The sequence below is a fragment of the Silene latifolia genome, chromosome 1 (assembly GCF_048544455.1).
Source record: "Silene latifolia isolate original U9 population chromosome 1, ASM4854445v1, whole genome shotgun sequence".
NCBI classification, from domain to species: Eukaryota; Viridiplantae; Streptophyta; class Magnoliopsida; order Caryophyllales; family Caryophyllaceae; genus Silene; species Silene latifolia.
Window position 1 is genome coordinate 47,441,818 of NC_133526.1, and position 14,070 is coordinate 47,455,887.

Here is a 14,070-nt window from a genome sequence, read left to right on the forward strand (position 1 = left end):
GTTCAATGAGATACTCGTCTTCATCATCATTGGCCCATACTCCATTGACTGTAGCTAGTTCCCTCATTCTCATGATCTCGTCCTCTAATTGTGTAATTTGGTCGATTAGTTTATCAACCACGGCGACTACTTCATGCATAGTAGCATTTTGGGAGAAAATTAGTGGCGCATGTTCTTTAGGTGTTGCATTGGGGTCATGTAAAGTTGTCACCACATTTTCCAATTCCAAAACTTGCATATCCACACTCCTTGCCCATGTGATGAAGTCGGTAATGGTAGGGGAAATGGTAGAGTAGAACCCTTCATTTTCGATAGCGTGGATCTCCTTTTCGACTGGAGAAATGAGGTGTGAACAATCTAAGTTGGATTCTTCACTTGTGATCACTAGAATTCCAAGAGGATTCTGAGTGTTGTTGGGCTTACCTCCCGGCGGTATTGGTAGTCGACCATCCTCAATCATGTCTTGAAGCACATTTTTCAATTTGTAGCATTTTTCTGTGTCATGTCCCTTACCCCTATGATATTCGCAGTATGAATTCTCGTCCCAGAACTTGGATTTCTTTTCTGGTTCGGGCGTAGGGCCTATGGGTTGGAGTTTGCCTTATTTCATCAACCTTTTTAGAGCATTGGAGTTAGTGTCCCCAAGATTTGTAAATTTCCTTAGTGGGGTACTCTTCTTGGATGGCTCGAGGAGGTTAACTTCATCGGTCTTGCTAGTGGAGTCGTAAGAACGGCTTGTTGAGCCTTACTATCCTCGGCCTACTGTTTTGGACAAGAGCCCTTTACGGATGTCATCTTCGATCTTTGTTCCTAGTACGGTTAAATCTTTGAAAGTTTTGATGTTTTGGTACCTCAAATGATTCGCATAGATGGGTTTTAGGTTGTCCACGAACTTTTCCACGAGGGTAGCTTCGTCTGGGCGTTCAACTAGTTGGGTACTAGTCTTCCTCCACCTACTTAGGAAGTCGGTGAAACCTTCCTTGTCATTTTGGGTAAGAACCTCTAAAGTGCGCATGTTAACTTGGATCTCAGCATTATCCGCATATTGCTTAGCAAATTCGATCGCGGCATCTTCCCAAGTAGCGATCTTGTTATGTTCTAGAAAGTAGAACTATTGCTTTGGGATGGTGTCAAGAGATGAAGGAAAGATCCTTAGGAACATCTAGGGTTTGATGCCTTTGATAGACATGTAGTCCTTGAAAGCGCGGATGTGATTCAAAGGGTTTTCGTGCCCCTTGAATCTAGGGATATCCGTCATGTTGAAGTTGGTTGGCAACTTGGAACTCACGGCCTCATACTTACGGTTATTTTCCCTATAAATGTCATCCCCTTTGAGATACATCAATTGTTCCTCCAAATATTGGAGTCGTTTCTCAGCTGCAGTCATTCCTATGGGAGGGTTTTCTTCCCCGAAGGTGTTCAGAAAGCCATCATCTACTTCACTTTTCCGAGGAGGCAACCTCGTTTCTACGGTATAAATTCGGCCTTCGATTGTATCGAGGCGGTCGTGCACTTGATCTTGAGTGACTTGGAGACGAGCTAGCGCGGTTAGGATTTGATCATTACCATTCTGAAGTTGGTTGAAATTCGCGTCGCTTGTTTCAAGCATCTTGGAAACTGGATAAGAGATCGACGATGAAACAAAACACGATCGACCACTCTAGCACACTTACTAAGAGAGAAATGTTTTGACTTGGGAAGTGGGTGTGTGCCACTTGTGTCGAGTGAGAAAATATGACAAAGTTTGAAAATGTGTGTCCTAGTCAACTATAGTGTAGTTGTAGGAGTGGACTCAAAGTGAGGTTTTGAAATGGGCTTGGGCCCGGAATTTGACTCGACAAATGGACAGAGTTTTGACTCGGTTTTGCGCTAATCGTTGGCTTTTTTCGAAATTCACATTTTAAAAGGATTTTGATTTTACAAAAATCGTCATGGTTTCGTTTAGAAATGGTGATCACGTAAGGTACACACATATATACAAGCATTATAACGGGATGTTGAGTGCATTTAAAAGGATTTTGGTTTAAAAGGTGGGTTGCCATACCGAACAATCAAACCCGAAGTCTGTGGAGAGGCTCGTACCAAACAAGAGTAAGGCCGATTCCTAGTCCATTTTCTCAAGTAGTGAAAGTCCTTGATACAAACAAGAGTAAGCACCATGGTATGGATGACGTCAATCGTTATCCATCCTTAGGCCCAAATAAGAATTAGGACCGTTTAGACGGGACGATTGGTCGAATGGGTTGGGTTGGGCCTAGGAAGGCCAAATGAAACGATCTAGGAAGACCGAGTTATGAAAACCGACAATTGTCTTGTACAAACTATTCCCTAACCTTGTTCAAGTTTCACCCTTTTGGCTACACATAAGTGTATTATCCCTAGCAGAGTCGCCAAACTGTGGACAATGGGCCCACGGGGGCGCTTGGGAAAGAACAAGCGTTTGCATTTGTGGAGTCGCCACCAATTTATTGTGGAAAATTGAAAACCGTTCGAATACCTCGTGCCATGTCAAGACACAAAGTAGTGACATGAACACCAAGAACTCGTTACCCTTAGCATTCTATGTCTATAATGACTCTCGTGGATGCCAATGAACACGGATGTTCACAGAGATCTGGAGTAAGGGGTGAGGGTACGTATTAGGAAGCTCTTTTGATCGAACACCTAATCCCGCCCACCTCGATAGTGGCCTCTACTAATGATTAGGTAAGTTATCTATACTTGATATATTGTCGATTATATGCATGCAATGCAACATCCATTAGATTAATCCTAGCGTGTGAGAATTAACTAAGTCGGTGAAACACGTAGTTTAACATACAAATTGAGTCGAAGTAGGAATTAAGATTGATTACATGTGGAAGCATACAAACAATGCGATAAAAGAAATACAATAATAAAATGAAGAAAATTAAAATAATTACAACGGATTAATGATTTATGTCGAAAATACCTTTAAAACGGATAATTTGGGAAAAAGAAGAATAAATAAACGAACAGATATTAGGCGATAATATGAATAGTAGTAGATTAATACGTAATCTAATTAAACTAGGTCAAGGCAGATCGGAACTCCAGAGACAGAAATCAACCTAGAACAGGCGCAGCAGAGCTGCGCCCTCTGGAAGAGGCGCAGCAGTTGCTGCGTCTGTTCCAAGGCTGAGTTCTGGCTGTGAAGCCGGAACTGCAAATCGTTAGTATTCATGGGTGAAATTTAATGATTGATTACGATATATGACTCGGATAAAAGTGATTTAATACATTAATTACATGTGAATGAGCCATAAAAGCGATAAAACATGGATGAGACGAATGTAAACGAATTAATTACATGAATGAAAGATTGATTAGTGACATGAGTGAACTAATTAGGTTAAATATAACGAATTAATGATGAACTAATGATGAATAAACAGGTGGGAATATATCAAAGATTGAATTCCAGAAACTCGATATGAATGAATCGAATCTCTACAACCCGGATTGACTTTAATGACGAAAACCCGCAAATATTAGATTATAAGGGATTTAAGTCGGGATTTAACAATGAATTACATACTAACAGTGATTAATAATATGTTGAATTATTATGTGAACGAAACAAGAGCAAATAATGACGAAAGAAAATAAATAAACGAAACTAACAGAGGACGAAGGAAGAAGAAACGAAGCAGGAACTGCGGCAGCCTCACGGCGCAGCAGGTGCTGCGTCCCTTCCAAGAGGCGCAGCAGTTGCTGCGTCCTTTCTCGACGTCTATCTCCTGATAATCCGTAAAAAGGGTTTAAACATGGTTTTACAAATCGGTTTTTAGAAGTACTTTCGACATAAACCTTACATGATGATTACAAAAAGTAAATAACAATAAATAAAGAAGGATTTACACCCTCAGACTATCATGTTTGACGAAACGAGATGAACTAAGTTTATGTTATAGTGATGCTCGACTCGAATGTAACGAAAGTGCCCTCTTAAGAGGAAAACGATTAAGCTTAATTAAGTTGATTATGGTGGAGTTGGTCAAATTGGTCGGTCATGCAAACGAGGCTGGTACTCAGAAAGATCCGAGCTTACGTGGTCGAAAGTTCAAGCACGTAGGCGCCAAAAAGTAAGAACGTGGTCTAGAATGCAAAGGGAGAAGAGTAGGGCGGACACTCACGTGAAAAATATGAGGAGCGAAGGCTTCTATTTATACTAATCACGGGAAGGAATTAGGGTTTTCGGAGAGACTTTGGAAGTGAATCTCGAAAAGATATGAAAAGATACGAAAAATACGTAGAAAAGGACTTGGGAAGAGGCGCGGCATGCACTGCGTCCCTTGGAAGAGGCGCAGCACCTGCTGCGTCTGTTCCCAAGTGGTTTCCTCCTGCGGAAGAAAGATTTCCGTGTTTAATTTATGGAATAACGGAATAATCTTGTTTTCCTTAATATTTTGTGTGAATATTACGGGAAATTCTTTACCAAAGATTAAAAGATTGTGAAATATGGAATAGAAATATCCGGAACATTCCAGAACATTCTGACTCGGGATTTAGCGATTATCAGAAAATGAAGACGGTTTTAGGCCCGGACTCCAAATGTACTCTAATTACTGTCAAAACGACCGTATCGGCGCGCCGATGACAATTAAGAGGTAGACATAAATGTTTGAGCAATCATTTGACAATAAACTTATGAACTGTCACAAATCGTTCCGCGTACCAAGCATGCGGCTCAATCATCATCGGGTGGTTTGCGGGAGGTGCAGAAATGAGGTATCTACACCCATTTCTCGCACCGTGCGAGTTTTCTGGGTTCTACTCCGTTTTGTATTACGGGCTTTTCTCATGTTAAGCTCACGATTATTAGGTTGTGTTAGACTATATATAGTGTGTTTTCCTCTAGGTTAACACATCTTATGCTTACTTTAATTAATCAAGTTGTAATTTTGGAAATTATTCATCTTTTGTAACACCTCACGTTAATTGATGATATCCAGTGATAGGCTTAAATGACTCGTGCTTAAAGGGATTTGAAGTACTACTCATATCAACAAAGTGCACTTTCTTTTATGGTCATCCATGCAAAAGAACTCCACAGTTAAGCGTGCTTGGCTGAGAGTAGTTTTAGGATGGGTGACCTCCTAGGAAGGTTCCCGGGGATGCGCATGAGTGAGGACAAAATGCGCAATAAAGGACCCGTGTTGATCTGTGAGCCATGTATACAGCCTGGTGAGCTATCATAAGTAACCGCTCCCGACCCGGTTTGGGTCGGGGTGTTACATCTTTTGATTGGGTTTAGATCTGCTATGGAGAACTAATCTCCTCTTCTTAATCCGGCTCAAAGGTGTAATCTTTGGTTGTAAGACTATTTAATCTTTCCTTAATTTTCACTATCATTATTAATCCTTTGTGTTTATTGTTTGAATTTTGGAATCCTTGTTTACATTGAGTAATTAAGTGTGATTTCCTTGTTGCTTAATTAATCAAGTTCCTTAATTTATTGTTGTTGGGATTATTAAGTGTGATTTCCTTGTAATCTCATCTTTGCAACACCTAGTTATTATGCTAATGAATGTGATTTCTTCTTGGCTTAATTAGCAAATAAAGGATTAACTTGTAATTAGGCATTAATCGTGATTTCATTGTGTCTAATTACCCTTATTGAATCTCTAGTGCTTTTATCTTCTTATTAATTTAACCAATGTATGTGATTTCTACTTAGTAGGATTGATAAGTTGGGTTATTTGATTAAGTGTGATTTCCTTGTCATTTGACCATTATTAAGGAGATTTAGGAGAATAATCTCTACAATAAGGTGATAATATTAATTAGAAGGATTGATTGATTGGTTTTATCAACTAAAGTGCCTCACTTTAATGAGTCGGATTAAGTCTCTCTTAAATTTGATAAATTTCCATCTTAAAACTTGATTGCTTGATTACTTGTTGCTCACTCTTGTTTGAATATTGTTTTGTTTTTTTGTTACTTTTGAAAACCAAACCAAAAACCCCCCCTTTTTCCATACTTGTTTGTTGTTTAATTTGTCACAATTGTTCTAGTTGCTCTTTTAAATTCACCATTGCAAAACCCTCCTTCTCTTGGGTTCGATCTCATTGCTTGCTACTTTACTAGTTTAGAGTTAGTATTAATTAGTACGTATTGTGGTATATAAATTGTTAATTTGGCCGTCTTAAATAGCGACGTTTTAGGCGGGTCAAATTTTGGCGCCGTTGCCGGAGAAGGTAGCGGTTTTGCTAGTGTTTTTGTTTATGTTTTTAGAATAGTTGTGTTAGTTAACTTTCATTTCACAATTGTTATTTTCTTATTCATTACTTGTGTGAACCTTTTTGATTGTGTGCACTTGTGTAGATTCATATATAAGGATAAAACTCCCCCACTATTCATCCTATATGGGACAATATTATCACATTTTAGATTGGAGCAACACCATACTCCAACAGTTTAATGCTCATAGGATATGCGAAACTTTACATTAACCCCAATTTCAAACAGGTCCTCTTTCCTAACCCATATTTACCTAAAACTGAACTGATCAAGATGACTCCATTTTCAGAGTATACAAGTAACCCAACAACCATCTTAATGAGCTCCAATCCATTAATCTATCCTTACATCCATGACTGAAATTCTACAAATTCTAGATTTACAAAGCCAGAGTTTCTTCTTCTGACACACCACATATACCGACCCCATTTCATGCAACCTGGACTTGGTAATACCTTGTACATTCAAAGGTTTTTCCGGAAATAAAGGAGAATTTATGTAGGAACTATAACACACTTGAGAGAAGCATTATGTGATGTTACTGTCTAGCCAGCCAGAATGGAATAAGTTGGCCTTGGGGAGACCATGATAATCCGCTTGTGTTTTGCTGATGACTAGCCATTATTCCAGGAGAATGGTTTAACTCTCCGGTAATCATCTGATTTCCGGGCATCAAATGGGAACAAGCCAGGCCGAATTGTTCCTTGTTTTGCTCTGCTCTTGTGATTTCCTCGATCCTAGTGCGCTTACACTGACTCTCGCGCTCTCTACGATGATTCATTGCCTCCAACTCCCTCTCCGAGAGATGGGGATGCACCATGTTATGGTTATCGGATGACAAGTTGATGAATTTTGAGGTGTCGCCTGATTTAGAACATTGAGTTTTTCTCTCAAGTGTGTGCATTTCTTCCACCATTGGCTTCCAAAGCCGAACTCTAGCATTGGTGAACCAGTTTGATACCTGATTAATTGAAACAACAGATTCATTAGCTATCTGTAGAATTTTAATTTAATGTTCATATAGTTAGCATATAAACAGCCATTGTGCACCATAAGTCATAACAATAAGCTAACCTGACTTCTCGACAGACCAGTCTTCTGAGCTAGCATTTGCTTGTCGGAATCACTAGGATAACTGAAATCATAGGGTAAGCCAAGTAATGTTTGTTAATGCCTTGACCCCAAAAACATTTTTATGAAGTTTAGACACATTAACTGAAGAAAATTCCTTACGGATGTAGAAAATGATCAAATAGCCAAGTCCTTAGAACAGCGACTGCTTTATCCGGAAAGCCTCGTTGGGAACGCCAAACAGGATGCTGGAGAAGGTTTGAGCCTGAACCTGGGCCATGACCCTGCTTGTGATCATACGGGGTGTTATCATCGGGACAGGATCCCAAGTCACGCTCTCTTCTAGAGTCGACCCCACCAAAGCCCTTGCTGGTGACGCGTATTTGTTCTAGAATGGCATTTTTCAAGCAGTGAAAGTGCCTGAACATGGCTCGTACAGCAAAGCTTATAAATGGGGCAGCATTTGCAAGGCCAGCCACGGATTCAAATGAGCTCACAGCTGATTGCATTTGCTGGCAGTAAAGTTTATACTTCTTATAAACCTAGCATTGAACAGATGGGTGGGCAGGAAACATAGAGATTATCAAATTAGATAGACATGTTTCATTAGGAGAAATGTTTCGTATAGTTCAACCTATACAAGTACCATGGAGTACTAGTTTACAGTAAATGAAAAGAAACTTGAGTGTAGACTAGTTGGGTTGCACTGATGTTAACATCAACTCTTTAGATGTATTTCTTTGTTGAAGTACAGGCAGTAAAACTAATAGAGGATAAATAGCTGTAAAAATGTTCTTCTAGCAATAAGCCCGTCTAGCTCAGTTGGTAGAGCACAAGGCTCTTAACCTTGTGGTCGTGGGTTCGAGCCCCCCATAGAATTTCATTGTTTTTGGGGGTAAATTACTCGCCTCTTATTTACGCTAGTATGTAAAACCATTTTAAAATAAAAACACTGTAAAAGCCATTTACAAAACATGTCTTTCCCACCCGAACATAATAAGTTGTGAAAGCTAATATATCGAGATTAAATAATGGGGTGTTTGGTTCGCGCGTGGGTATGGGTTTGGAATCAGGAATCATACCCGGGTGGTATGGGTTTGGAACTTGATTCCACATACCATGTGTTTGTTTTAATTTTGGGTGGAATGAGACCGAACTTCATGAAAGTTGAAAAAATCTAAAATACAACATTAAAAACATTTATTTTTGATACTAAAAAATCATGAAAATGAAGAGTTGATCAAATAAATAAAAAAAAAAAAAATCATTTAAAATGTTCCATTTAAGGTTTTTTCATGTTTTTTGGTTTTTTTACTTGATACCCATGGGTATCAATCTCATACCCACCTCCCCCTTGGGTATGAGAAACCCATACCTCATGGGTTTGAGGTATGGATATGAAACCTCTATTTTTGCCAAACAAACACTTGGTATGGGTTTGGCTCATTCCAAACCCATACCTCATACCTTTATGAGTTGAACAAAACACCCCCTAAGTAAAAAGTAACACCATGCTCTTACAATGGCAATTTTGTAAATTTATTTGTACTGAACTACTGAAGTAGTAGCACAATTGTAATACACCCGTCTAAAAGACTTTATGCACCTATAGTATCTTAAAATAATACTAGTCCATATTCGTATTTATTAGGGAGTATATCTAGCAAACAAGGTTTGGCCTCTGAACAATAGGAATAACTTGAGACTACTGCATAACCCTAATTAATTACTTTGCTAATCATAGCTCCTGTAGTCTATACAGACACCTTAATGTACTGCAATCCTATGTAGTGTGTTTGAACAAAACGCATCTGTCTTCAAGATTTACTAAAAAGCTACACTACTCTAAGCTAAGGCAACACACTAGTGCACTTGTACTAGTATTAATTAAAGGAAGTAACTCTGTTATTTGTACAATAACCAACACAAATTTGTTCTAGAATAAGATGGTCTTATACGGTACGATGGTTTCATTTAATGTTAATAAATGAGTTGTCCTTTTATATAATGAGAACGTCTCACAGAAGAATTACATAATAAACAATTATGTAAGACAATAGTTGGTCTTGTTTCAGATGGGCCATTTTGGTCTGAAGCAATAATACGGGACTTTGTAACCATTTACATTCAAATGTGACCACTATTGAAAAACAAATTATTATAAGCTGTAACACTGATTGTACCATTGTGATTACATTTAACGAAAAGTGAATATCTGAAACAAGAATTTATCGCAAGACATTGAAAATAAAATGGTGCATGAGTAAAAATAGTGAAAAGATGTTAGAAAAAAAAGGAGGTAAAGGAAATAAAAAGCAAAATAGGCAGGTGAATATTTAAAGAAGGTAAGAAAGGAAGAAAATGATTTGATTAATAAGTTTGACATGACTAGACGTCTTTATGTCACACTGCTACTGCAGAAGATATGTTATAAATCATTATTATTTTTTATATATTTAATTTAATTTTAATAATAAAATATATTTATTCAGAAGTTCCCCCGAGAAAATAGCCTGCCAACAACAGTGTCAGCAACTATCAGATCATCACTTGTTCATCACTCTTTTATATCCAGACAGATAACTCCAACTTCCAATTCATCCAATTACTCACAAACAAATGAACCAAATCTCTTATTAATACAAGTATACCCTAGTTTCTACTAATACCTCATGATAAATGCATTATAAATAAACTAATACTCCCTCCATTCAACTTTTATCACCCCATTTCAATATAATACTCCTCCCATTTATTAGAAAAATGGGGTGATAATTGTTGAATTAAGGGAGTATGTCTTTGATAAGACGGTTTTATAATAGGTAAGTATTTAAGTAACCAAGTTTGTCAACCCCATGTACTTCCATTAGTTGCATAAAACTATAAACACTAATAAAAGCATGCACTTGAAGAGCAAGTAAGACAAAGTATTATACGTTATATTTTTAAAACAAGGATTGCTATTTATAATCGATTAAATTAACATATATTATGTGGGGACGGATGACAAGTAGATGAGGTCAAAAGTATTACTCCCTCCTATTCCGAATAAGTGTCCCATTTGGTCAGTGGCACGAAAATTAAAGAATATAATTAAAATAATGAAAATTATTGTATAGGGTAAGAATATATGAGTTAAATAATGAAAAGTATTGAATATGATGGGTTATGGGTGGTTGGGGTGCCTAATAAAGAAAAGAGCTAAGAATAGGAAGGTAAAAAGCATGTCTAAATATGGCAAATGGGACAGTTATGTGAATAGACGGAAATGGCAAATGAGACAGTTATTTAGAATATGATGGGTGGTTGGGGTGCCTAATAAAGAAAAGAGCTAAGAATAGGAAGGTAAAAAGCATGTCTAAATATGGCAAATGGGACAGTTATGTGAATAGACGGAAATGGCAAATGAGACAGTTATTTAGAATAGGGGGAGTATATTTTAACCGGTTAATAAAAGAGAAGGTGGAAAGGAGAAGATCAATAGCAATTCTCCTTCAAAAGTACTCCCTCCTACTTAATTTAGACCACACAAATCAACCCAAAAAAAGAAATAAGGAACAAAATCCGAATAAAAAAATAGGGGAAGAATATAGTAAATAGGAGGAAGTATTATATTTTAACCGGTTAATATTATTACATAGCATTAACGGATTTAAGAACAAAATTTTTGACATTTCCTAAAAAATTATTATCATATGATTTATTATGTATTTGGCCCATCTTAAAAGTTTAAGATGGAGAATTTGTGTCACAACTAAAGTAACGCGTTATATTCATAATTTTTACTCTCATAATTACGATCATTACTATTACATTCATACGAGTAATTTTTACTCCTTTTACTCGCTATTTTCATGCAATGGTCTACTTTTTAAAATACCAAAATGTAACCAGCTAGATCACTCCAAAATAAATTCACGACTTCCACACTCGTTATCACCTCTATATTTTATCATCCTACCAAATAAATTGTAGTAATGTCTTTTTCTTCAATCGATCTACAGGAAAAAAACTGTAATTCATTAGTGAAAACTAGCAATTATTAGTTCAACCGATTACTATTACAACAGCATATGATGAGTTACAGTGATGACTACAGAATTTATTTACACCCAATCTAATAAGGGAAGCCATAATACCACTCCAAAATTACAAATGTCACTCGTGTTTGTGAGACGGCGAATAATAACATGTCCTTAGACTTGATTTGTGTGGTTGTGGCATTATCATTTCCATATATAAATTTGTATTCTCAATCTCAAAAACTAAAGCAGAAGATACATTATACATAAACCAGTAAACCACGACGTAAAGTAGTAAAGTGACTTAAAAGGTTAAAATGAAAACTAAGACGAATGTACGTTTTAGTTTTTATTAATTTTACTCAACTATTATACCTAACCAAAGTAGGCTAATAACGTTATTACGGAGTACTTGATCTTTAAATTAAGATGATGATACACTATTTGAGTATAATTAAACGTGCTACATTAGCAATAAATTAGTAAAGTAGTACCTGATGAAGCATAGAAAGGAGGTTAGGGTTAGTACAATGACGAGAAACATCCTCATTCTGATCGTCATCACAAAACCAACTCCCAGACTCTTCCAGAATCTTTTTAGTAATCAACGCCGGGTCCGTCTCCGTCTCCGTGTCCGTATCCATCAAACGACCAACAGACAATCCTTCAAAAAGCTCCTGAGCAGGGCGAAGGAACCTAGATCGGGCAAGTATAGAAGCGTACCCGGTGAAAGGCCCCACTGGGGTTGCACTACTGTAAGTGCTACCACCACGCGCGTGGGTAGAGAGTGACAGGTTCAGTGCTGATGGGACAGGTGACGTCAGCTGCTGCTGCTGCTGCTGCTGCTGATGGTGGTGTGATGAGACGGTGTCGTTTTGAGTTAGAGGAAGAGGGGTGAAGCGGAGTTTGTGGCGTCTGCTTTGTTGGAGAACGTGGAAAGGGTGTGGTTCCATGGTGGGATGGATACTGGCACGATGTGATCAGGTGGGAAAGGGTATATTTGGGATTTGAAAGGATGAGGGTGATTCTACTCGTATCTGATATGGCATGTTTGTTGGACTAAATTTAGGGGGAATTATATAGTGGAGGAATAGTGGTGTATATTTGTTTTTTTTTTTTTTTTTCTAAATGTTTTAAATAAGGCTTAAGAGGAAATAAATTATCTAAATAAAGTAAGTAGTGTAATACTAGGAATTTTGAAACTAATTATCAGAAATTAGTTTACGTAATTGTCTTGTTCTTTAGTTTGTTGTATGATTCAACTCCTTTACTAATTTGCAAAGAAAGAGAAATATAAAAAATGAATTTGGAGCTAAGTCGCGGAATCATTTAGAAAATCTTTCTTAAAATATTTGTTATTCTTAAAGTTATGGAGTGACTCAGCGAGTTTGTTCGGGTACAAATATTTTTTACTTATATATATACATATTTTTGGTGATGTTACGTAGTCGTTAAAACATTGAGTGATGTTTAAACATTAAGTAATCTTTGTGTTTTGCCTTTGTTGGTTTGTTTAAATACTAATAAAGGTCTAATCGTGCTTAATGAGTGATTTCAAGATAAACTTATCTTCCAAGCTGATGTAGATCCATTTTCAATATTAAGTTTCAAAAGAGCTTTATTCATTAATTTATCATTAAGTCAACATTATTTTACAAAAAAAAAAAATCCTTTTTTTGTTGTATAATTGATAAGTATTGACTATTAAGTAGACTTATTGTTTTTATTGTAAGTTTTGTTTAAGATATTTTATTTCAGTTCATTTCTAAATGTATTCAATAAAAAATTTATGCGCTATAAAAAATATTAAATTAAACCTTGTTCAAATGCGCTATAAGAAAATCATAAATCTAAGCATTATTCATGATTTCATGCGCAATATTTCGCAAATTTTATAGAGGATCATCCATCCTAAAACTACTTTCTAATCAGCACGTTTAATTCTGCAGTTTTTATCACGAACTTGTGAGAAACTAAGCGTACTTTGTTGACATGGATAACATTTTTTAATTCTTTTAAGAACTAGTAATGAGTTTGTCAATGAATATCTTCTACTATCTCAAAAACTCTTTAGCTAATATGAAGCTAAGTATTCCACTTAAAGAATCTCTTCAATTTCTAGGATCTCCTCTCCATTTTCTAAAAGAATCGGAGAGTCTATCATTTTACTTGTCTAGATTTTTTTTGCAGCGATCTAACGAGTTAGGTGTCATCTTGAAAAGTAATAGGAGAAGAAAATAAACTCTCCATTTATTTTAGGAAATGAAAATCAAAGCATCCAAACTCTATTACATTATTATGTGTCATAAGTCATTTAGAACTTTAATTCAATTTTATGTTTACATGTATTTTTCATATTCAAATAAGTTAATTTTGATCAACCACCATTACATAAATGTGATACTAAAAATATATTTCAAACACCCAATATAAAAAAAAAAAAAAAAAAAATCGCAATACTTTTTAAAAAAAAGAATATAATTGTTGTTTTCAGTTGGTTTTCAAACTATTTCAAAATAGTGTTCACATAGATTTAGGAGGAGCCAGGAGGGAACTCGAGACACGGAAAAACTCTATTGAACTCAAACACGACACTCGCAATAGCATGTCTCACGATATAAACACGTCATTATTAGTGTTGTGGTGTACCTCTACAGAAACACATACACATCGTCCCTTCCTCTACGACGCTATTTCATTATTTCATGGCAAT

At 36.5% G+C, this 14,070-nt stretch overlaps 1 protein-coding gene across 1 annotated transcript; it reads right to left on the reverse strand.

The window, feature by feature from the left end:
• Window positions 1-6,459: 6,459 nt before the first annotated feature.
• On the reverse strand, window positions 6,460-12,406 carry LOC141605101 (BEL1-like homeodomain protein 8). The gene is made up of 4 exons (XM_074423742.1): window positions 11,852-12,406; window positions 7,498-7,877; window positions 7,339-7,399; window positions 6,460-7,225 (listed from the first exon to the last, which is right to left on the reverse strand). The coding sequence occupies exons 1-4, from the start codon at window positions 12,308-12,310 to the stop codon at window positions 6,803-6,805; spliced, it is 1,323 nt and encodes a 440-aa protein (XP_074279843.1). The 5' UTR covers window positions 12,311-12,406; the 3' UTR covers window positions 6,460-6,802.
• Window positions 12,407-14,070: the final 1,664 nt, after the last annotated feature.